The 23,860-nt window shown below is 42.7% G+C and overlaps 2 protein-coding genes across 13 annotated transcripts in view; one reads left to right on the forward strand and one right to left on the reverse strand.

Moving 5' to 3' along the window:
* TCP11L1 (t-complex 11 like 1) overlaps nt 1–15,682 on the forward strand; it is a 33,497-nt gene extending 17,815 nt beyond the window's left edge. For 7 of the 10 annotated variants that reach the window (XM_019948045.3, XM_073808741.1, XM_019948053.3 and 4 more), the window contains 6 exons: nt 11–147; nt 3,060–3,256; nt 6,772–6,953; nt 8,686–8,858; nt 11,902–12,081; nt 13,373–15,682. In XM_019948045.3, the coding sequence (XP_019803604.1) occupies nt 11–147; nt 3,060–3,256; nt 6,772–6,953; nt 8,686–8,858; nt 11,902–12,081; nt 13,373–13,452 (949 nt within the window). In that variant the 3' untranslated portion in view covers nt 13,453–15,682. Of the gene's footprint in view, nt 1–10; nt 148–3,059; nt 3,257–6,771; nt 6,954–8,685; nt 8,859–11,901 lie in introns of all 10 variants that reach the window. The other 3 variants (XM_019948050.3, XM_019948052.3, XM_004315966.4) reach the window with 3 other exon arrangements.
* A 2,788-nt stretch (nt 15,683–18,470) lies between these two features.
* Nucleotides 18,471–23,860, reverse strand: part of CSTF3 (cleavage stimulation factor subunit 3) — a 70,025-nt gene continuing 64,635 nt past the window's right edge. For all 3 annotated transcript variants that reach the window (XM_004315965.3, XM_073808740.1, XM_019948044.3), the window contains exons 17-21: nt 22,981–23,176; nt 20,672–20,825; nt 19,843–19,937; nt 19,639–19,699; nt 18,471–19,189 (exon numbers count right to left, since the gene is read on the reverse strand). In XM_004315965.3, the coding sequence (XP_004316013.1) occupies nt 18,987–19,189; nt 19,639–19,699; nt 19,843–19,937; nt 20,672–20,825; nt 22,981–23,176 (709 nt within the window). In that variant the 3' untranslated portion in view covers nt 18,471–18,986. The remainder of the gene's footprint in view (nt 19,190–19,638; nt 19,700–19,842; nt 19,938–20,671; nt 20,826–22,980; nt 23,177–23,860) is intronic.

The following is a 23,860-nucleotide window of genomic DNA, read 5'->3' on the forward strand; positions in this document are numbered from 1 at the left end:
TCTCTTTCAGGGCAATTTTTTCCGTGTTGGACCTAATGAAAGTGGATATGGCAAACTTTGCTGTCAGTAGCATTAGGCCACATCTCATGCAGCAGTCAGTTGAATATGAAAGGAAGCAGTTTCAAGAGTTTTTGGAGAAGCATCCAAGTATGTTTAATGTTTTGTGGTGCCTGTTCGTTGTCTGTGCTTTTTCATTTTAGTGGCTGTAGCTTGCCGCATAATGATATTTTCAAAACAACATGAGAATTTAGTATGAGAATGAAACTGTGCACCTCAGATTGGGGCTTGAACCCACGTGCTGGGACTCAAACCCAGCCAAAACCCACGGTCTTCCAACTGAGATCACACACTTGGTTTCAGGACTTAATGAAGCTCAGGTTCGTGATATCTCATCGAAGAAAGAATTCAGTGAGAGACAAAGTGATGGGTAAGAAGTGGATTTATTTAGAGAGAAACACACTCCACAGAGTGTGGGCCGTCTCAGAAGGTGAGAAAGGCACCAGGCTATGGGGTTGTCAGTTTTTATAGAGGTGGGTAATTTATAGGCTAATGAGTGGGAGGAGTATTCCTGCTATTTCAGGAAGGGGCGGTGATTTCCAGGAATTGGGCCACCGCCCACTTTTTGATCCTTATGGTGGGCCTGGGAACTGTCATGGCGCCTGTGGGTGTATCATTTCGCTTGCTGATGTGTTACAGTGAGCCTATACTGAGGCTCCAGGTCTAGTGGAAGTTGACTTGTCCGCCATCTTGGACCCATTTGGTTCTAATCAGTTTATGTCATGCCCTTGGGCTATATCATTCTTTCAAAGGTTGTGCCCTGCCCCCTTCCCTCCCGTTTCAGGAGTAGTCTAATTTGAAGACCGAAAAGGACAAGATGTTAGGCCCTGAAAACTTAGTTGACAAGCAAGAAAACTGTAAGTAGGAGAGGAGAACAGAAATTTAAAAAAACAAAGAAGCCCTAAATTAAATGGGTTTTTATGAAAACACCAGTTTGAGGTGAATTGTATACTTGGCCTTGGTTTTAAGAACATGACGAACTTCTTAGGACTATTTAGCTCACTTTTCTACTCTCTATGAGGTACGTCAAGAAATTTCACTTTGCTTCTCTTCCATATGCATAAATCTCTCTATGAGGTACGTCAAGAAATTTCACTTTGCTTCTCTTCCATATGCATAAATCTCTCTATGAGGTACGTCAAGAAATTTCACTTTGCTTCTCTTCCATATGCATAAATCTCTCTATGAGGTACGTCAAGAAATTTCACTTTGCTTCTCTTCCATATGCATAAATCTGGTTTTGTACCCAGAAAAAGTCTCATTTTTATGAACCACTCAGATGACTGCAGGAAACAGATGAATTAAAATCCAAACTACGTTTCATTTCTAGGGCGCTGTTTCGGTCTCTGCACTGGCAGCTGATGCTCTAAGTGAACTGCAGTCTTCAGTTCCAATTTATTACGAGTTCCGTTTAGCCTCTAAGTTTGCGGGTCACAAGATGAAAATGGCAGTCTCTGGATAGATTGTGTTGCCTGACCAGGATCAGGTCAACAGTTGCTCATCCAGCTCCAGGCAGAGAAGTTGGAACTGGTCCTGAGGGCCAGGAGGAGTCAAGAAAGGGCAGAGTTGAAGGAGCAGTCCTAGAAGATTGGTTAGTGTTTACTGTGTACTAGGCTTGTGCCAAGGGTGTACGTGTGTTGCCATAGGTGACCTCACAGTAAGCCTACGAGGTTGGCAGTATTTTTTAAACCAATTTTACAGATGTGGTAATAGATTTTGAGAGGTTTTTTTTTAAAATTTTGGCTGTGCCAGGCAGCATGCGGGATCTTAGTTCCCTGACCAGGGATCGAACCTGTGCCCCCTGCATTGGGAGCTCAGAGTCTTAACCACTGGACTGCCAGGGAAGTCCCCAGATTTTGAGAGCTTTTTGATCAGAATTGATGACCACACAGCTCCCTTTCTCACCCGGTATTTTACTGCCCCTCAGGAGAAACCAGGGTTGCAGTTTACAGGCTGAAGAGCCTTTGTATGAGGGCCGGGTGCGGACAGCCGGGGCCCAGGCGCTGAGCCGGTCCAAGTCTAGTGCTTATCACTCACAGCATGAAAGCCGAGGTTTTCCAGAGCTGGTTGCCTACAGAATGCTGTCTGCAGAGGCGAAAGGGAGAGCGAAGCTCGGAACCAAGAGCTCGGTGTGATCAGCATGTGGGCAGAACCAGAGGAGTGTCCTGCTGCAGCAGTGAAGAGTGGACTCCACCCATGCCCTCGGCTGCCCATTTTGTTTTAAGGTGGCCTCCACTGACCGGGCTGCAACCTGTTCCAGGTCCTGTCAGAGGGGTGTTTGCTCATACAATGTGGACAAAAACCTCATCTTCTCTCTTCTGTCCCTCAGAGTCCCTGGTGCATTATTCAGCTTAGAAAAGTAGGGGAAGCATGCTGGCGGATGAAAAACAACTGAGATTCCCCCGACCCCCCCACCCCGCAGTGCTCCAAACACTGCACAGTGTGTGTCAAATACGTGACAGAACTTACCCCCCACCCCTACCCCAGCAAGGCTGAAAGTAAACCAGATTGATACAAGACTAAGATCTAGACAAGGACAAGCCTCATCTTCAGTGTGGAGGATACTTTACACTGGGAAACTCTAGTCAGTGTCTCGTCCCATCTGTCTCTGGGCAAGAATTTTTGCATCTCACTGAGCTGGAGCTATCAGAGCTTCCAGCCACGTATCATGCAGGAGTGGCCAGGGTGGGAGAGAAGAGAGTGGAGGTCTTTTGAACATCCAAGGTGGCATTTATATCCACTGTCGTGCTTAGTCCTCACAGCAGCCTGTGGGGTGGTGGTGGACATTTCTTTGTATTAAGAATCTTGATAGTCAGACAATGACGTATCTAAGAACACTCAGCTGGTAACTGGCAATCTTGTGATGTGAACCGAGTTCTGTTTGATTCCAAAGTCCGTACTTTATACTTTTACCACAATTCCAGGATGATCTTCCCTAAAGTAATTCTGGGACGCATCCGTCCAGAGCGTTCCAGTAATGTTCGAAGCCTTGCTTTTCACAGATTCCCTGGACTTTGTCACCCAGTGGCTGGAAGAAGCCGCAGATGACCTTATGAATCAGAAGTATAGAAATGCCCTGCCGGCTGTGGGAGAGGCCTCTGGCTCTGGGGACAGTCCCGGGCCAGATCCTGTTGCTGTCCAGAACTATGCGTACCTGAAGCTTCTGAAGTGGGACCACCTCCACAGACCTTTCCCTGAAGTAGGTGCTGACTGCTCATTTCTTTTTCGTGCTGCTGAACTTTAAAAAAAATAATGGTTACAATTCACATACCAGAAAAATCTCCCTTATAAGTTGTATAATTCACTGGTTTTTAGTACATTCACAGAGTTACACTTCCATTAGCACTGTTTAATTTCAGAACATTTCTGTCACCCAGAAAGAAGCCCTGTACCCATTAGCAGTCACAACCCTCCCCCCACCCCCTGGCAACCATTAATCTTCTTTAGGTCTCTATGGATCTGGCCTATTCTGGACTTTTCGTTTAAACGGAATCAGGCAATTTTGGCCATTTGTGTCTGGCTTCTTAGCATAAAGTCCATCCGTGTTGTAGCATAAATCAGTACTTCATTCTTTTTAAGTTTTTTTTATTGCGTTAAAATATTCACAACATAAAGTGTATCATTTTTAAGTGTACAGTTCAGTGGCACTAAGTACGTTCACATGACTTTGCAGCCATCACAGCCACCCATTCATGGAACACATTGGAACCCAGTACCCTTTAAACACTAACTCCTCACTCCTCCCTCCCCCGGTTCCTCTGTGTTCTTGAATCTGACTACTTTAGCTACCTCATATGAGTGAAATCACACAGTATCTGTCTTTTTGTGACTTGCTTATTTCACTTAGTATAATATCTTCGAGGTTCATCCACGATGTTGTTTGTGGCAGCATTTCTTTTCAAGGCTGAAAAATATTCCATTGTATGGCTATACCCCATTTTGCTTTATTCATTTATCAGTTGATGGACAACTGATGGGCAACTTTTGGGCTATTGTGAATTGTGCTGCTCTGAATATTTGTGTACAAGTTTTTGTGTGGCCATGTGTTCTCAGTTCTCTTGAGTATGTACCTAGGATTAGAATTGCTGGGTCACGTGGTGACTCTTAAGTTTAACATTCTGAGGAACTGCCAGACTATTTTCCAAAGCGCCTGCCTCATTTTACAGTCCCACCAGCAGTGTATGGGGCTTCTAATTTGTGCTGCTGAGCTTCTGTCCTGTTTTTACTCATCTTGATGAAAACCCTAACAGTGACGGTGCTTTTCAGTTTTATCTAAAGAAACTTCTTCCCCTTCCATGCAGAGCAATATATATTTTTTAAAATTTATTTATTTATTTTTGGCTGCATTGTGTCTTTGTTGCTGTGCACGGACTTTCTCTAGCTGTGGCTTGTGGGCTGTAGGCACGCGGGCTTCAGTAGTTGTGGTGCACAGGCTTCGTTGCTCCGCAGCATGTGGGATCTTCCCGGACCAGGGCTTGAACCCGTGTCCCCTGCATTGGCAGGCGGATTCCTATCCACTGCGCCACCAGGGAAGCCTAGAGCAATATTTTTTTTCTTTGTATGTTTTTCACAGTAAGTGCTTCTAACTGCAGGAGTCCTTTAAAGACATGACTAACAGGGGATTCCCCCAGCAAATAGCTGGTTTGGCGTCTAGACTCCCCCTCTTTTTTGAGGGCACTCACGCTTCTTATCTCTAGTCTCATATCCTGCTACTTCTCGAAGTTTCTTTCTCGGTTCCTTATTTTTCTTTTTAAGATGTTGTGAGCCTAAGGTTTCACCTCTTGCCTCTGAGTTCCCTGTTTTGTGCCAGAGCAGCCTCTCAAGGGGATATTGAAGTGGGGGTGGGGAGCTTCCTTCCTGCAGAGTGCCATGCTCTCTGCTCTCTCCTGCAGACATTTCTCTGCAAAGATAGCCGTGGGGAAAATGGTGTTTTCACTGGGGACAGATGTCTACTCTCAGAATTGATCCTTGGAAATCCTTTGCATCCTAAACCCAAGTACAGCATACTGCTACGAGGCTGCAAAGCAAGGGTGCTGCCCTGTAACAAAGTGAAGTCAAAAAAGAGACTGGTGAAGCCTCTCTGTTTAACCATAGAGGAGTCTCAGCCTTCAAAGGTGGTTTTTACTTCTTAGGGAGAATTCTGGGCTAAGACTCCACGTCGTTAATGTCTCGATTTGGTGTGTCAGTTTCTTATAGCAAGACTGGGCCTTAATATTTGATTCATCTGTAAAAACTCAGATCAGAAGCCATATCTCCTCAGCCTTTCCACTTCCCTTTACCTCACCCCACACAGAAGACTTTGGCCTGGCAGCGCCCAGGCCTGTCAATAACACGGGGACGCCGTCATGGAAATTCACTCACTGACTACTTTCCAGGTATTATGTCATTCCTACTTTTTCTACGTATCGTTCATTTTTCTCTTTCTTTATTCACTTCCCAGTTCTTGAGAGCCTCCTTTGTGCTGGATACTGAGGGGGATACTGAGGTGAATAAGTGTATTTCTCCCCTCCTTCCCTCCTGTGCCCTGGATAGGGTGGTTGGTTGTCTGGTTTACCCAGGACTGGGAATGGGTATGGGGAGGGGAAGTGTTCACAGGACCTGGGAGTTTCAGTTTTAAACCAGGCCACTCCTGGAAAAACTGGGATGAGTTGGCCCCCTGTGTACCTCATTACTCTTTCCCATCTAATGATGTAATTCCTATTTATTGAGTGCTGGCTGTGCCAGCCACTTTATTATTATCTTTCTTTTTTTAATACATTTATTTATTTATTTTTGGCTGTGTTGGGTCTTCACTGCTGTGCGTGCGCTTTCTCTAGTTGCGGCGAGCAGGGGCTACTCTTCATTGTGGTGCACGGGCTTCTCACTGCGGTGGCTTCTCTTGTTGCGGAGCACAGGCTCTAGGCACACGGGCTTCGGTAGATGCCACACGTGGGCTCAGTAGTTGTGGCTTGTGGGTTCTAGAGCACAGGCTCAGTAGTTGTGGCTCATGGGCTTAGTTGCTCCGCGGCCTGTGGGATCTTCCTGGACCAGGGATCGGACCCGTGTCTCCGGCATTGGCAGGCAGATCCTCAACCACTGCGCCACCAGGGAAGTCCCAGCCACTTTATATACATGGTCTTTTTTCATCTTTCTTTCTTTCTTTTTAATTTTTATTGGAATATAATTGATTTGCAGTGTTGTGTTACTTTCTGCTGTACAGCAAAGTGAATCAGTTATACATATACATATATCCACTCTTTTTTAGATTCTTTTCCCATATAGGTCATTACAGAGTATTGAGTAGCATTCCCTGTGCTATACAGTAGGTCCTTAATAGTTATCTATTTTATATATAGTAGAGTGTATGTTGTCAATCCCAGTCTCCCATCTTATCCCTCTCCCCTTTTTTCGTCTTTAAAACAGCACTGTGAAGGAGGAATCCCCATTTTGCCTAGGGCTCAGAGTTGAAGAAACCTGCATGAGGTTGTGCTGCTATTAAATGATGAAGTCTGGATTTACACCCAGTCTGGCTTATGTTGTACTGCAGCCTTCCTAAGGGAGAGGGGCGCTGCGGTGGAAGAATTCACACCTGCCTCCCTTATGGCCGGCTCTGAAAGGACTAGAAAATCCTCAGGGGAACTTCAGAGGCCTCTGTATGGGCTGCGGCCCCACTGCCCTCTGCCGGTGACAGCCCAGACCTGCAGCTCAGGATGATTTCTGTTTTATTCATTGCAGACAGTTTTGATGGACCATTCTCGCTTCCAAGAGTTCCAGCTCCAGCTGGAGCAGTTGACCGTCCTGGGGGCCGTGTTGCTGGTCACGTTCAGCATGGCAGCCCCAGGAATTTCCAGCCGGGCCGACTTTGCTGAGAAACTCAAGATGATTGTGAAGATTCTGCTCACAGATATGCATCTGCCGTAAGTGACGGAGAGCTCTGGCGACCAGGGCCTTCAACAGATGGTGGGAGGCAGCGGGTGGCGGGGAGCAGACTGGAGCGGGGGTCTGCAGTGTAAGGCAGAATTGGGGCCACTCGCCAGAGACTGAGGAAACCTGGCACTCCAGCGTTCTTCACCCCGCAGGATTTACTCAGGGTCACACGGTCAAAGTTAGAGTCCACTCCAGGGCTGATTAGCAAGGCTCTAGGACAGTGGCTTTCAAATGTTTGTGACCAGGACGCATAGTAAGAAATTCATCTTCCGTGGTGACAGTGCATACTTGGACACACATGTAACTGCAATAAAAACTTCACAAAGTGAAACTTACCCAACTGTGCTTAATACTTCCTGATATTTCTATTCTATTCTTGTCCCATTAAAAAGAAAAAAAATACTGGTTGCTACCCAGTGAATTGCTTTCATAATCAACTAATAGTTTGGTCAACACAGTCCTAGGGAAAGGTCAAATAAGAAACAAGCTGCATTCCTCCAGAGTGTGTGAATGTGACTAAAGTTTTCCGCCCTTTGCGGAAAACACTCCTCATAGACATTTTGTGCTGAGTGTAAATGGATTATCTATCAACCAGCACCAGTCCACACTTGTGTGAGGGCAACTGCTTCTGCAGTGAAATCAGATTAGGTGATTTATGTGGTTTCCAGCATATAGAATATTTTTGAATGTTTCTAAGTTAACCTGTATCTGACAAGGTCCACCTCAGAGGATTCTTCAAGTGGCATGTCCCCAAACCTTCTCCTCCTCCTTACAAAGTGGAGGAATTGGCTGCTGAGTTTGCACACAGCTTGCATGTGTTCAGTGCGATGAGGGGCGTGTCCACGAGTTGTGACCTGAGGCTCAACAGTCTTGACTCAGGCCTGCAGGGTGTTTGCTGAGGCGAGGCCTGGCCTGAGGCCCTTGCACAGGTGTAGCCCTGGGCTGTCACCTAGGTCCCCCTCCAGTAAAACTGCTCTGTCAAAGCTACTGAGGAGGAGGGCCTGTCCGTGCTTCCTTGGGAGGCCGGCCCTGCCTTGTCCGCCCTGGCCCCAGCAGCAAGTCCTGGGGCTCTCACATTTGCTCACACTCATTCTACTGTACACAGCCTCTAGATCCAGGACAAAGGCAATTGCCTTCTCAGACAACACCCACCAGCACAAGGGCTCTCCACAGAGACTCCAGGGGAGCCCAGGAGCCCCAGGAAATCGAAGTGTGAATTTTAACTTTTAGATTTCAGTTTTATTTGTTCTTTGAAAGTGGTTAATACACTGTGTTTCAAAAGCCTAAAGGGACAAAGTGGTATCCAATGAAAAGTTTCTCTCCCACTCCGTCCCGCGGCTGCCACATTTCTGGTTTCTGGTGTGTTGCTCCAGAGGTGTCCAAGGTAGTCCTAAGTCAGTTCCAGGGTTATTTCACCACACAGATGCTAGCAAGAAGTTAGCTTTTAGATTGTTAGACCAGGCATAACCTGAGCCCTCCCCGTGCCACTGTTCTTTCTGGCAGAGAGAGACAGGTAGAGAGACAAAGTCCCCTGAGTTGGATGGACGCAGTCTGAGGGGCTCGGGGCAGGGAAGAGGCACAGTTTTCCCTTTGAACCCATCAGTCTGTGAATTGGTCGCTGTGACTCTCCCCAAACGGGGGCTGGGCGGGGCTGGGGGTGGGATGTGCACTTTGTTGATGGGCCCTTTCTTCACTGGCTTCTCCTTCCCTTCTCTGCTCAAGCTCCTTCCATCTGGAGGATGCCCTGACTACCGTTGGGGAGAAAGTCTGCCTGGAGGTGAGCAGCTGCCTTTCCCTGTGCGGATTCAGCCCCCTCACCACGGACAAGGAGGCCGTGCTCAAGGGCCAGATCCAGGCCATGGCCAGTCCTGACAACCCCATCCGCAGGATCGTGGGTACGTTTGGGCGAAGGCGGGACCAGGGGTATGCCTGCGATGGGCTGGCAGACAGGCCCCTCTGCGGGCATCTAGAAGGGTTTGATGGATTACGCGTGCCAATGAGTGAAGAGAGAGTGATTATTCACCGTAGTGCAATTAGGGCGACCCGAAGCTTTGGCCAAGTGACTAGGCAGCCATCACTGTCCTGAGGGCTCTGGCTTTGGAATCACCGGTCTTGGTTCAGAACCCTGCTCCATCCAGCACTGTGAGGTGGTGGGAAACAATATACTGGTGTCTGCCCCTGGCCCCTGGCACAGAGCTCCTGAAACTCTGGTAGTTTCCTCAGTGATAAGAGCGCTAGGAGCATCTTTTGTTCTAGTGTTTGGTCTCTGACCTTGGCTCCTGACCCGGTCCTACCTCCTTTGGAATTTCCTGGGTGCTGGGAGTGTCTTGTGTTCTGAGTAGGTGACTCTTGATGGGCTCCTGGGTGGGGGCCGGTCACCCGAAAGACCAAGCCATGATTAGAAGCTTGGAACTTTCAGCCCCGCCCTCCATCCTCCAGAGAGAGGAGAGGGGCTAGAAATGCGTACGTGCTGAAACCTTCACAGAAGTCCCAAAAGTACAAGGTTTGGAGAGCTTCTGGGTTGCTGAACACATCCGTGTAGTGGACGGGTGGTGCACCCCAGCTCCGCGGGAACAGAAGCTCTTGCCCTCGGGACTCTCCCCGACCTCACCCTATGTATGGCTTCTTCCGACTCTTCATTTGTATCCTTTATCAGATCCTTTATTATATAATAAACTGGTAAACCTAAGTAAGTGTTTCCCTGAGTTCTGTGAGCTATTCTAGCAAATCATCAAAATCCAAGGGAGAGGACGTCACGGCAACCTCTGATTTGTAGCCAAGTCAGAAGTTGTGGATGACCTGCGGGCCGCCTCCTTGTGATCGGCTTCTGAAGTCGGGGGCAGTCTTGTGGACCTGAGCCCTTAACTTGTGGGATCTGAGGCTGTCTGCGCGTAGTGTCAGAACTGAGTAAAATTGTAGGATGCCCAGCTGGGGTCACAGAGAACTGCTTGGCGTGGGGACGCTTCTTCCCCGGATCTGGAGTCAGAAGCGTTTTGAATGTGGTAGTGGCGCGAGGGTAAGGGAAAAGTATAGCTGTAGTACAAGGCTAGGACGGGTTTTCTTTACAAGCACTTACTGTGTAGCCTGAGCAAGTGACGTGATACTTGAGTTTCATCATCTCTAAAAGGGGGTAATACCAGCACCTGCAGGGTTGCTGAGAGGACTGCAGGTGGTAAGATATGTAAGGTGCTTACTGCAGAACCTGGCAGCATAGGGAGGACTCACTAATGAGTCGCAGTTATTAAAAATATTACTCCGGACTTCCCTGGCGGTCCAGTGGTTAAAACTCTGCACTTCCAGTGCAGGGGGCATATATATATATATATATATTACTCTGCTATGTGAGCTGTGACTTTCCATCATCACTGGTTGATTCTGTTCACTACATCTAATATTTAATTTTTACATCTAATATTTAATTTTTAAAATTATTGTCATTTAATTGTAAAGTCCTTCCTTAACTTCTTTACGAACTCAGATAGATGTTCATCTTATAAATAATGAAAAGTTAGCAGGCTTCAGGCAAAAGCAGAATGATCTGTGGTTATCAGATTCTAGGCTGGAGTAGAGGCTGAACCAGTGACGTGGGTGTGCTTCTAATACCATGACTTTTTAAAATTTCATCCCAGGCCCGCATTAGTCACAGTTTCATCTGCAGGTCCCTCAGGAGGAGCCTCCTGATGCTGCAGGGCCCTCGGACTGTCGAGATCATTGTTGTCAACTGGGGTGGGGATGCGGGGAAGTGCTGTGAAGAGACCACTGGCTACTAAGCTGCTGCCTTAGTCCTGTCATCTAGGTTGTTTAGTCACAGCCAGTTAAGTGTGTTACTGGACTCCAAAGGATGTAAGTCAGTTGCACCTGAGAAGGTTCCCTAGGGCATGAGCTGGGTGTGAAGTTTGAAAACGCTCATTTAATATAAATGCCGCTATTGCTTTTGTAATGAAATCTGCAAGGTGCGGCTTTGCACACACACTTTTTTGGCAGCTGAGGGTGCAAAAATATCATAGAAGGGGATGGGCTAAAGAAGCATCCAACTAAATGATTCCTCAGAGTAGGACAAGTGGCCCACAACTCCATGGCCTTCATTGCAGGCTTTGGAGAAGGAGGCTTAGGCTTCTTTCATGTGGGCTTATGGGAAAATCTAGATCACAAGCCAATAGTGCTGGAGTCTTCTTTTTTTAAAATAAATGTATTTATTTATTTATTTTTGGCTGTGTTGGGTCTTCGTTGTTGCGCACGGGCTTTCTCTAGTTGCGGCGAGTGGGGGCTACTCTTCGTTGTGGTGCGTGGGCTTCTCCTTGTGGTGGCTTCTCTTGTTGGGGAGCACGGGCTCTAGGCGCGCGGGCTTCAGTAGTTGTGGCTCGCGGGCTTAGTTGCTCCGTGGCATGTGGGATCTTCCCGGACCAGGGCTCAAACCTGTATCCCCTGCATTGGCAGGCGGATTCTTAACCACTGTGCCACCAGGGAAGTCCCTTTCTCTTCTCTTTTGAACTTGCATTTCCTGCTTTATTTTTCCTCCCACTTTTTATATGATCTTAAACAATGGCTAACGTTGGTCTCAGTGTGCCTTGCTCTTCTGAGAGCGGAACTTGGCAGCACCCTAATCTCCCCTTAATCGTTCATACATTTATCCTTGCTTTCCAAGTGTATTTTGGGCTTTGCCTGGTGTCCAGGCCTCATGGCAGGCACTGTGCTGGGTGTTGGGGAGAGAATGATGAACAGGATGAGCATGGTCCCACCCCGTGGAGCGGACCAGCTTTGGGGTGGGCGGGGGTACAGTACAAATGGGATGAATGTTCAGAAGTGGGAGGTGCCTCCGGATGGTCAGGGAAGACTTTCCCGAAAAGGTAATGTTTAAGCTGAAAACTGAAGCGTAAATAGAAACTTGTAAAGTCACCCTGACCAAGAAGCAAACAACTGCTTTCTTTTCTGTCGCAGATTCCCGAATCCTGACCTTCTTAGAAACCTACCTTGTCTCCAGTCATCAGAAGCCATTGCCCACAGCCCCAGGGGGATTAGGTCCAGTTCAAACAGAGCTGGAGGAAGTTGCCATTAACTTCGTGCGCCTGGTCAACTATAACAAGATGGTCTTCAGTCCCTACTATGATGCGATCCTCAGTAAGATCCTTGTCAGACCCTAACGCCTGTGCTCCCTGCAGCAGCAGTGTTACCCACTTGACCTGTTCTCAGCTGTAGTGTTGCTTTGGAAAATGGCTGCTTAGTACCTTTCTATTTAACAGCACTGATGCCAAAAGGAAGAGTATTGTGTATCACTGTTGAAAAGGCTTGTTTTGAGGGTTTGTGTTTATGAGTGCAAGTTTACAAATCAGAGAAGCTTTTCGTTATCGTGAGTTTTGTAGGTAGCACTCAGCTTTTGACGGGTGGACTGCCGTGTGTCTCCACCCACACCCTATCATGATCGTAGCTGCCTCGTCTCTCCCAGGAGCCTGGGACCTCTTCTGCCATCTGGCTCGCTTTTCTTTCAGACACCCAAGAGTATCTGACAGCCACCCCAGAGTGAACAGAACCAGGCCTTGATGCGTTTAGACCCTTGCCCGTCTCTTGCCCAGCCCAGCCCTCCTTCCTTCAGGTATTTTGTGTTGGAAGGACTTTATATAGTCTTACTGCCTCCACACACCTCCCGCACCCACTATTTATTGCTTTCTCCCTGCCTGGGCTAGCTGGAGCCCCAGAACCCTTTTGTTCTAGAGGAGAGTTATTTGATTTTAAAAAGCTTACTTGTTTATACAAAATTACTTCTGAGCCTGGATGATAGCAGTTATGGGATCTAGAGAAAGGAAAATTCTGTGACTTTTATGCCTTGAAAGTCAAGGAGAAATTTTTTTTTTAATATATGTTAGTGTAATATATAGAAGAGGACAGATGTCTGAAGTTCTTACTGAAAAGTTCACTCTGATACAATACATAGATGTATTGATTGGATTCGAATTCCAGCATTGGATTTAAGTGTTTTCAGGTAAAATAGCGTCAGCTCACTTATTTCTTGGATAACGAAGTTATAGGAGATCCCTGGTTTTTGAGCAGTATTTATTGAGGAACTTCAGTGACCAGAATTCCTGACATATCCTGTGACTGAAAGGGTAGCTTGGCTCTCACAGGTGACCTGTTCTGTTAAAAAAAATAAAATGTGCGCATGTGCCTGTGTGTATTTTAGACAGGGACATTTTGTTAGAAACAGAGCCATGAAGTTGTTGGGCGATCTCCAGTTCCCAGAATCATGCAAGGAATCCCTTCATTCAAGCCGATGAGCGCTGGGGTGGAGCTGGGGACAGCGTTGGGGAAACATCCACCCTGTACACTGTCTAGTGATGCGAGGCTTCAGAGGAGTGAAGGTTATACTGGGAATGTGATTTCTCCAAGTATTTGCTTCTAATATTTTTACTTGCAGTCAGAAATGTATGCTGGGTTACGTGGTCAGAGGTCATATTAATAAAGTTTAGGCTGAAGGACAAATCCTCCAAGGTTTGACTGGAAGGGGATGAAAGCTCGGTAAGTAGAACTTTTAAAGAACAAAATCACATCTTTTGTAGCTTATTCAATGAGGTCACCTCTGGAATTGTTTCTGGAGATAAGGCTGCTGTGGAAGCTGTGCTCACTGGTTGTAGAGTATGAGGTTCCTGGGGGCAGCACTCTTGCTTGCCTCAGCCTCAGTGTTTGGGTCCCTCCCTCCGCAGCCAAGGATGCCGGAGAGGAGCGTTACCCTCACAGATGCAGGGTGGGTCACCAGCTCCTGCAGCCATTTTCCCTAAATCTCAAAGTTTCTTCATTTTGATTTCTTTTGTAAGAGTTAACTCTTAGGTGATTTTTTTCTTTCTTTTCCCTCATGGGTTCCTACATAGAGTGAAGTTTGAACACTTTGAAATCTTGATGCCTATATAACAGGGAGCTTCACAGACTCCTGTGGCCCCCACTACCTCAGTGTCCACTGGTGGAATTCTACAGAAGCCAGAATGAAGACGGCAGAGTTCAGAATCACAATATTCATATTGAATCATTTTGTTGCTGCTCTTTGAAGATAAGTGAGCTAGTTTTCTTCCTGGAATCTCATAGGATTATCACTAAGGGCCAGGAAAATTCATTTAGTTCATTTAGTCACTCAGGAAACATTTGCTAAGCATCTACTTAGAACTCCCCCCTACAGCTCTCCCTCCAAGACAGAAATAGCTTTGGCGTATAAATTATCCTTCAGAATTGAATTGGGTTATATACTGCATACTGATTGCATTTGATGTGGTTTCCTGCCTAACAGGTTTGTGGAAAACATGTCTTGTGGAAGTGCTGAGTTTATTGGGCACTAGTATTTCACTGCAGGTGGGTAGAACTGATTGCCTTGAGAGTTGGGTTGATATCAGCAGGTCAGGTAGATTTCTTTGATAGTCTCCTGAATGAATGAATGAATGAATGTCTAGAGCGGTGACTGCTGCCTTGTCAGCTCTCAACTGATTGGGTGGATTCTCACTCTACATATGTATATTTTTTAATCTTATTCTAAAGCAAGCTGTAAAATGTGATCGTTTATGTAGCCCTTTATAAATATACTTCAGGTCAGAGTTACACTGATATATCTTACTGATTAATGCAGTGGACAGGTGTGTAGGAATTTTTTTCTCTGTGAAGAGAAGTTATTAAAAAGTTTGACTCAATAGGCACATAATGTGCACATACTGGCTGACAATTCTGAATGGATTATTTAGCAGTTCTGTTTTTGTGGCTTATTTTACTTTCTCCAGAGTCTTAAGATACCTGGGAATAGAGCAGCCTACTTTCCTGGTGAATTTCAAAGGGAGGGAATAGGTGTTTGCTGTTTGATTTCCAGTGACATTTTGGCATGCCCTGATTTCTGTGTATAACATTTGTATTTCTTTTAATTTTGAGGCAGGGTGGTAGAGTGGAAAGACTGGGAGCTGTCAAGAAACCAGAGTTTTGATCCTATTTCTGTTACGTGATTAGCTCGAGCAAATCAGGACCCATTTCCAGTACCTATAAAATGAAAGGACTGGATTTAACCTTACAAGCCTTTCCAAGTCTGACATTCTGTAGTAAATCTGACTGGACTTAATAACTTAAGTAGACTGCAGTAGGATTGTGCAGAAAGTTCCTGATTTAGAGGAAGATCTGGGTTGAGTTTTTCCTCTGTTGCCTTCTTGCAAGGTTATGTGATGTTGGGCTAATCATTCTTCCTTGGGCTCTGTATTTTCACCCGTAAAATGAGCATACTCCTAACTCACACTTCCTGGGAGGATTAAATTTGATAATGGATATTAGAATGCTTTGTACATGCAAAAGGACTATGAATGACTTTATTAGCAACAAAGGAGAGCATATAACCCTGCCTGTAGGTGCATATCTGTTATCATGACAGATTCGACTGTTGGTGCCCAACCTCCCTTCAGTCAAGCACATTTTACAGGCCTGTAGGGAAGGTTTTCCTCCTGTCCTGTCCCAAGACTGTTATTTTCTTTTCTCATCTCTTCTGTGCTAGAGCTGCAATCTTACTTTTCGTATCTGCTGCCGTTCACTCCACCCCAGTGGTTTCTCCCCATTTCCACCTGTATATCATTTGAAGTAAATGAATGCATCAATGAACAAATGAGTGGATGACTGAATGGTAGTGGACGATGGGCTATGAAACTCATATTAAAAGGCACTATCTCATTGAAAACATAATCTAAATAAAGAATTACAGTGATGTTTGCAATTGTGTATTTATATTGGGTTTTATATTGTATACCTATTTTAATGGATTGCCTTTTTATTCACAGTATTCAAAGCAACTTCATGGGATGGGGGAGGGGAAAACCTTTAGGCCTAAAAGCCTCTATTAACCTATCAAATGTTCACTGACACTTTCAGAAAAAGCTAGAAGTGTCAGAAATCTGAACAGGCAGAATTTTACTTAAAACTGCCCCTAGTGTGGGTTTCTGTCATACTGCGTTGCCTTCTGAACTAATCTATAGGCCTGATTTGATGGAATGTCACTTAATTTAGTAATCAGATGTGTCTGGAGTTGGTAGCAATAGTCAGATTTCACCATTTTTGTGTTTGTTTTATCTGAACTAAGCATTGAGAACCTTTAAGTGCAACTTCTGACTTAAAAGCAACCTTAAAATCGAAGTAACACTTTTTTTTCCCTTTCTAATTCTTGTTGCCTCTGCTTTTTAAAGTACTGTCTGCTGTAAGCTCGAAGCAGAAATTTGGTCAGGGCTCAGACGGGGAAGAAAATTTAGTAAACTGAATTGGTTTTTTGGACTTTTATTCCCAGAGACTGGTAAGCTCACTTCTGTTGAATATTTAAGTTTTTACTTAGTAATGTGGTACCTGAGTTTTGTTACTTGGTATGAATTACCTTTCAAGACTTCTGAAATTTTTACTAAATGAAATATAACTTCACTTGCTGAACGTCACAGTCAAGTAAGAACTACCAACTTTAATGAAGTTTGCTTTCGGAACTGAAATGTAAAAACCAGAATTTATGAGAAGCCCGCTCACCACAACGAAGAGTAGCCCCCCCGCTCGCCGCAACTAGAGAAAGCCCACGTGCAGCAACGAAGACCCAGCGCAGCCAAAAATAAATAAATAAATTTATTTTTTTAAAGAAAGCATATCCAATAGAGGATTATAAAATTACCAAATAAATTAATAATTATTGCCCAAGGTCAATATGTTGACAAAAGTGGTATATTTTTTCATTCTTTTCCAGTGGTACAATTTGATCAGTTTTATATTTACTAGGTAGCTATAACCTTTTACTTTACTATGTGTGGCAACATAGGTAAAATCTCTCGTTCGAAATTTAGTGCTAAAAGCCAGAGTTTGACTGATTTTTGTTTAGGGAGCATTTATGGTCCTTAAATTTTATCCAGTTCTAGAATTGTGGGGAGATGCTGTCATTGTTTTTATAAAGAGGAAAGATATGGATATCTCTTGGTAATTTCTCTGGGTCCAGCAATATGGATATATGAGAGACCTTGGACACGTAGGACTGGCTATATATACCATGAGAGTCTGCAGATAGATTTCCAAAAATAATTTCAGATTTCTAACATCATGCTACTTGTTCACTGTGTTTACAAAAGGAATTATCAAACATTCAGACAAAATCATACTAAAAACTAAAAGTTCATATATATATCAGGTAGAACATTAGAAAATATTTTCTTAAGAAATAATCCTTTTTAAGTTTAAAGGTCATATAATTTCTAGGGGAAAAAGTCTTAGAAATGAATGTAGTAGGAGCAGTTGTAATACACATAATGGCCTTAACAGTCCTTAGCAGCACTTTTCCCCAAGGTAGGTAGGGGTGTACGTGTGTGTTTTCTTATTACAATGCTAAAAAAAAAAAAAAAAGGCATTTTTCCATACTCAATCACGTGGCTTTCTTTTGTCACATGGGAACACTGTTACAGACCATTACAGGTATTTGAAACCATTTTGTCTTCTTCAATACACTACCCAAGATAGCACTTCAGGAAAGATTCCATATCTCTATATTTTTAAGTTTATGCTATATGGTACTACTTATGCCTTTCAGATTGTGTTGTTGATAACCATGATATTAAAAAAAAACCCACACAGCTTGAAAATGATACTTAGGAAGATAACAAAATCTGAAGTAGAGGCAGCTGACTTTGTTTTGAGGAAATTTTTCTCAGCTTCACTGGGAAAATACTGGAGACATATGCTTGTGATCAACTTAGGTAAATATGACCTTGCTATGTATAAATTTATATAAGAAAGTGATTCAAGATAACCTTTTATTATAGGTTTTATAGAAATATTTGAAGCTGATATTTAATCACACTTGAATTCAAATTCTAAATTGTGTACCATTGTGCAAAGATTGTCTCTTTATAGCCTTCGTACTTTTCCTCTTATTTCCTTCCTTATTTTTAGCTTTTATTCTGAATCACAATCCTTAGGCTCAACTAGTTGTTGGTCTAGTTTTCTAGAAATGAGTCAAGAGGAGGTAACGTTGCTAAAAAAGAGCAAAACTTAATTCTTTTAATTTTTATGGTAAGTTTTTGCTCACTGTAGCTAGTTTTTGGTTACTCGGCTGTAGTTTCCTTTAATGCTGTCTTTGTTTAGCTGATGAAAAAAATGTTCTTGAATACTGAGCACTTTTTGAAATATGTTTATGTGAGAGCAAGACAGTGAGTGGTTAAAGGAATTCCCATACTTATGTTGCTTTTAAGAGACATGAAAGATAAAATATCTCAGTTCTATCGCCCTCAGATTTAATTTGGGAAAAATGCATTCATATTTGAAGATTTCTAAAATGTTTAATTTGCCTCTTAAAAATGGATCTCTCATGTTTTCAAATAGTAGCAAAAAAGACCAGGAAAGGACAACAGTTAAGTGTATATATAGTAAATACAGGATGACTTTTCCTTACATTGTTGACCTTTAGTTTTAAACAGTATTGGCTAAATAACGTAAGTAGCTATTTCAGATAAAATCTGAATGAAAGCAGCAGCAAGAGACATGACTTTTTGAGATCCTTTTATTTTCTAAAGGATTGTTTTTTAAAATTTTAAACTACAAAACCGATTCCGTACATTCTGCCATAAATAAAACAAACAATAAGGCAGGACTCTACATAAGCAAACCAAGAACAGCTGTTGTTTTCAGAAAATGTGATAAAATGCTTTACAATCATAAACCATCCAGTTTTTAAAATAAAACTGTTGAAAACCCACAAGTCTTCAAGTGGTACATACAAGACACCCTTGAAGCGGGAACAAAATGTGGTTCTGCCACTTTGTACTCTTCTCACATTTTTGAAAACCTAATTTTTCTTAGAGCATAGGTCTGTTCCAAATCCTAAAATTCACATAGGTTGGTTGGTTTTTCTCAAGAAGCATATGAATAGAGGCACCAATGACAATACAACTTTGTTTCCAAGAACTTTGTAACAAAGCATTGTCTCTTTTAAACATATGACTTAAGAGGCAAAAGGAATCCTGGATAGGAGTTTTCTTTCTGAGGCAGGTTCTGTGCCTGCTTCACCGAATTCGCTTCTGCTGCCTTGCTCTGTAAATGTCATGAACAGGGGGAACGACAGCTCCCTTTTCCTCATCTTCGTCTGAATCTTCATTGGGCCTTTTGACAGCCTTGGTGAGTACTGCATTACTTTCCACCGGGCCATTGCCTTCTACAGCTAGCTCTGGGGCTCCTCCAGTAATGATCCTCACAGCTTCTTCAACTGCTATTGAAGCAAAACAAAAAGGACTGTTGTTGGAGGATGTTTAAAAGTATGCTACTGTGAAGGAATATGTGTGTACTACTTTGGATACTTTATAATTTTGTAGCCTCCTATTAGGAAATTCTGAGATAGTACTACTGATACTATTGAATAGTTAAATACAAAAAAGCTGCTGTTAAAATTAATAAAATTATTTTCATAAGCCAAACCTGATAGTGCATGTTCACATGAATAGAAAAGATACGCTTTTTATGATGTTTTTCTTAGAAGAATAAGAACATGAACAAGCCTCTCTGTACCAAAGAGATCCAAAGGATCCCTCCTAGGTGTCACTGTACTTCTGCAAGATGGCTAGCTGGTTTTGGAAACTTCAGTGCCAAAGAATGACAGTCTCTCCTGCCTAGGAAACAACAATGTGAATTCCACTCTAGTAACGGAGACTCATCACTTACTATTTGGTATCTTGCATCTTCGGAAAATTTCCATCAGTTCATCCACTTGTACAAAAGGACCCTATTTTGACACAAAGAAAATTTAATCCCCAATAATCTGACAAAATAGCCCTGCTTTGCATTTCCCATGATACAAGAGAAAAAGCACACAATTACTATAATTACCCATAGAGCAAATATCTATCATGAAAATAGTGAACAAACCTGGAAACAAATAGGAGGAGGGAGAAGTTTCATTAAAACAACTGCTGCAGGTGGTACTGGGAACACTCCACCAGGGACAGGGTGTAAGCCCGGAGCTGTAAAAGAAAGAAAAGTAGGAATCAAATGGGATGGAAGAGTTTCTGCACATGTAATGAACCAACATAAGTAATCTGTACATAAATTACTATGTACAAATAGTCATGTTGCTTTGTTCTGGACATCTTAAAATGTTTTTAGTGCTTTATATGTTTGACCAAACGCAAGTGGGTGAGACAGTGAAAGCAGTCTCAACCCCATGGCCACTGGGAGGCAGAAAAGTAAACAAGTGACTTTGCATAAGGCAACCCAGGCGCTGAGCTAGTCAGTTTTTGTCAAAGATCATGCCTAAGCCTCACAAGTCATTTTTTCAGCAATCCCATTTAAAGTCAGTTACACAGTAACATATTTAATCATAAGGGCCCTGTTCAAATAGAATCCAGAGAGGCTACTACCCATTAGTAAGTATAAACGATACCAAATAACATCACCAAAGTAAGTTTCCAGCTGTGCAGGTAATCTGTATGTAGCAGCATTTCTGAAAACTGTCTTAAGTATCACTGCCAAAATGGGTTACTGCAATCTGGATCAATGAGGTTTTGTTTTTTTCTTTTTTAAGACATTTTAAACTCATCTTGGTTCAAAGATTACAGCCAAACCACCTGTCATAGTGACCCTGAGTCTAATTATTAACCTACAATGGAAAGGTCACATTACTTTGCCCCCCACACCTCTCCAGTTAAACCAACAAACAAACTGAGGTCTCAGTACTGGATCTAAAGTCATGGCTTACGTGCTAAATGTCGTGGCTGAAATGGAATCATCTGCTGAGTGTCTGGTTTAGGGTATTCTGGTTTTCTATCCACTTCATCTTTCAGAACAGGCACTATAGAAGGAGCTACAACTGGGTCTGGAATTATAGCTGCTAGCTTAGCACGGGAGACATCCTGAAAATGCAGAACAGAAGAATCCTAAACCTGAAAAAGGGACTTATAGAGTATAACTGTGCAATTCTACAATCTTGAGGATACACTGTGAATAACTGGGTTAAAACCATAGAGAGAATGGAGAAAGATAAGCGAGAACTTCCATGACAGTAAAGGTTGTTAACAAGGAAAGCTAAAGGGCTGTAAAGACCAGTGTTAAGAATCATTAGACTCAGTGTCGCCAGGTGGGACACTTGTAGGATAGATACAAGCTTTTGTAGGTAATACATACCAGGTAGAGGTGGGGTAATTTGGAAGAAAATCTGCGGTTTCAGATATTTTCCTGATAACTCCCTTCCACTAAAATTGAACATCATCTACCAGGTTCTCTAAGTGAAGAAGCTGGATTAAGTAAGGTGCTGTTTCATGAAACCTAACATAAAGCTTATCATCACTTACATTAGTTCCTAAGATTTTGCTAATGAAATGAAAAATTACTCCCAAAATACTGTTATAGGGGGGAAGGAATGTTTGTTGAGCAACCACTATTTGTCAGTTTTTGCCATTTATTCCCTCTCTGAGGAGGCAAATAGTAACACCTCCATTTTACAGAAGAAGCTGACACTCAAAAGAGGTTCTGCTGTCTCCAATGTTAGATGGCTAAGAAGTAGAGGATTTGAGAGCACAGGCCTCTCTGACCTCACACCCATCCAGTCTTCTTTTCAGTGTCCCAGCAATGCCTGCCAGAGCTGAAAGCAACCCTCTGAGATATGTCAAAGGGAGCAACATGCTACCTCTTAAAGAGGCCCTATCCCAGAGAAGTTCCTCTGCTACAGGTAACCAGTGTCAATCTGTCTAAAACCAAAAGAGCCTCTTTTGCCACCATCAAGGGCTATAAGAGAATTTCATATTCTCAGAGTTTGCTCATATGCATTTGGTGGCAGATCTAAATGAGTATGCCTACTGGGAATTACTTTTTTTTCTTTCTTTCCCTCTCTCACTTATGTGTGACACACAAAAGTATAATAATCCTTTCCAAATAAAAGAACAGAAACGAATACAAGATGGAAAATTCATATTCAAGAAGTAGTTCTACTTAGTAAGATCTTTTCATTAACTTCCTTAATTTCCATTTTCATCTTGGCAAAGTTGAAATAGCCTAAAAATTCCACATAATCTTCAAATGTCTTTGGCTTTTCATTAAGAAGTAGTTAAACCAGAAGCAGAACCTGCTGATCCCTGAGCAGTAACCCCTTAGTTCAGAATAGGAACATGGGGCTGGCACACAACTGGAGCTTCCATTAATGAAAAGGTCTGAAGTTTATTTTAATCTGGTTTAGCCAGTGAGACCCAGGCTAAAAGAGGGCAGTGAGGAAATACAGAGTGATGGTGAGGAACATCCTAATGCCGGCTGGCTTAAGGGGACCAATCGAGGACTCTTGTGGATATAGCTTCCCTTTGGGCTTCCATCTTGGTCTGTCTTTGTTCACATGACACAGAAAAATCAAGAAATGATAGAACAATGGTCTTCTCAGAAAGGGCTATTTCTAGGAGTGTGTAAACATTAATCTTTCCCTTTGGCCTGAATGAGTTCAGGTTCCATATTTGTTTCCTTATGACTCAGTAGTCCAAACAGAAGAGTTCCATTCCTAGATAAGCTAATTTCCTAAAGGACCCCACTGAAGGAGCCCTGTTTTAAAGATACAAATCCTTCAAGGAACTTTATGGATTTAATAAGCTATAATGTTTCTTCATTATATCTACAAAATATATAGCAGGAATTACTATATATGATCTCCTGTCAAAACACACACATCAGTCTTAAGAGCTATTAGAGAAAAACTAACCTAAGTGACATTCAGATTTTCTTTTGTTTTTCTTCCTTCACCCACCTCCTCCATCTGCCCACAAGACATAAGATATAAGGCATTAACAATTTCCAGGAAAGAAAGTTTGTTAAATCTCATTTTAATTCTCATTTTGTTCAGTATTGTTGATAGTCAATATTTCACAAACCCAAGGAAAATCCCTGAACTTTTTTCTATTCTTCAAATCTATTCTAAAGCTCGATTAATTTCTATTTCAGAATTTACTTTAGAGTGAAGTTTATCCATGAACTATTCTAAAACATTAGGAAAGTAAAGACACTACACACATCTTGAGCCCAAGTACATACCTTATACCCAAGCGCTTTTAGTTCACTTGCAGAGCAAGGATATAAATCCATGAACTTGTATCTATCTACCAGTAAAGCTGTTTCTTTGCCTTCATACTCTTCTTTGAATGCTGTAAACCGTCTTTTCTCCACTTTGAGTATACTAGCTAGATCACCAATATTACTTTCAAAAGCTAAAAATCGGGCCCAGATTTCTCTGTAAGAAAATAAATATAATCAATACTTTACTATTCTGGGTTTGAGGCTTACAAAAAATCTTTAAGTTCCCTTCCTCCCTTTTTTTTTTTAAATTATACAAATCTCTCTTTTTGTTATTATAAAGATTTCCAAACTTCAGAAAAATATAGTAGTATAGTGAATGCCTATATACCATAACCTAGATTTAATCATTATTAATACTTTGCCATATTTGCTTCATCTTGTTTTTGCTTAAGTATTTGAAAGTAAATTACAGTCATCATAACCCTTTACCCTAAATACTTTCATATTTAAGGCTTTTTTTTTGAGTTTTTACTTATTTAGCATACCTTCCTATCCTTTGTGGCCAATAAGAGAGACATTTACACTAGAGAGAGGAAACTCTAGGTGGAAGTGTTGAAGAAGGAACCTAGACAGATTTCCAGTTTCTCCTGAATAATGTGGCTTCACCATTTTGGAGTCGCATGAATTAAAATGTAGAATACATTCTTGGGGCAACATATGAATAAAAATATATTTTGAAATCTAACATGCTCTCTATTTTTTCCCATTAATACGGATCGTTGGGGACAAATTTGTGCCTCACCACTTTTCTAACAGCCAAAATTAATTCTCTTAAGACTCTACTTAGAGAGTAAGTAGATATCAGTAAGGCTTACTTAATACATACTTACTGATACTT

The sequence above is a fragment of the Tursiops truncatus genome, chromosome 8 (genome assembly GCF_011762595.2).
Source record: "Tursiops truncatus isolate mTurTru1 chromosome 8, mTurTru1.mat.Y, whole genome shotgun sequence".
NCBI classification, from domain to species: Eukaryota; Metazoa; Chordata; class Mammalia; order Artiodactyla; family Delphinidae; genus Tursiops; species Tursiops truncatus.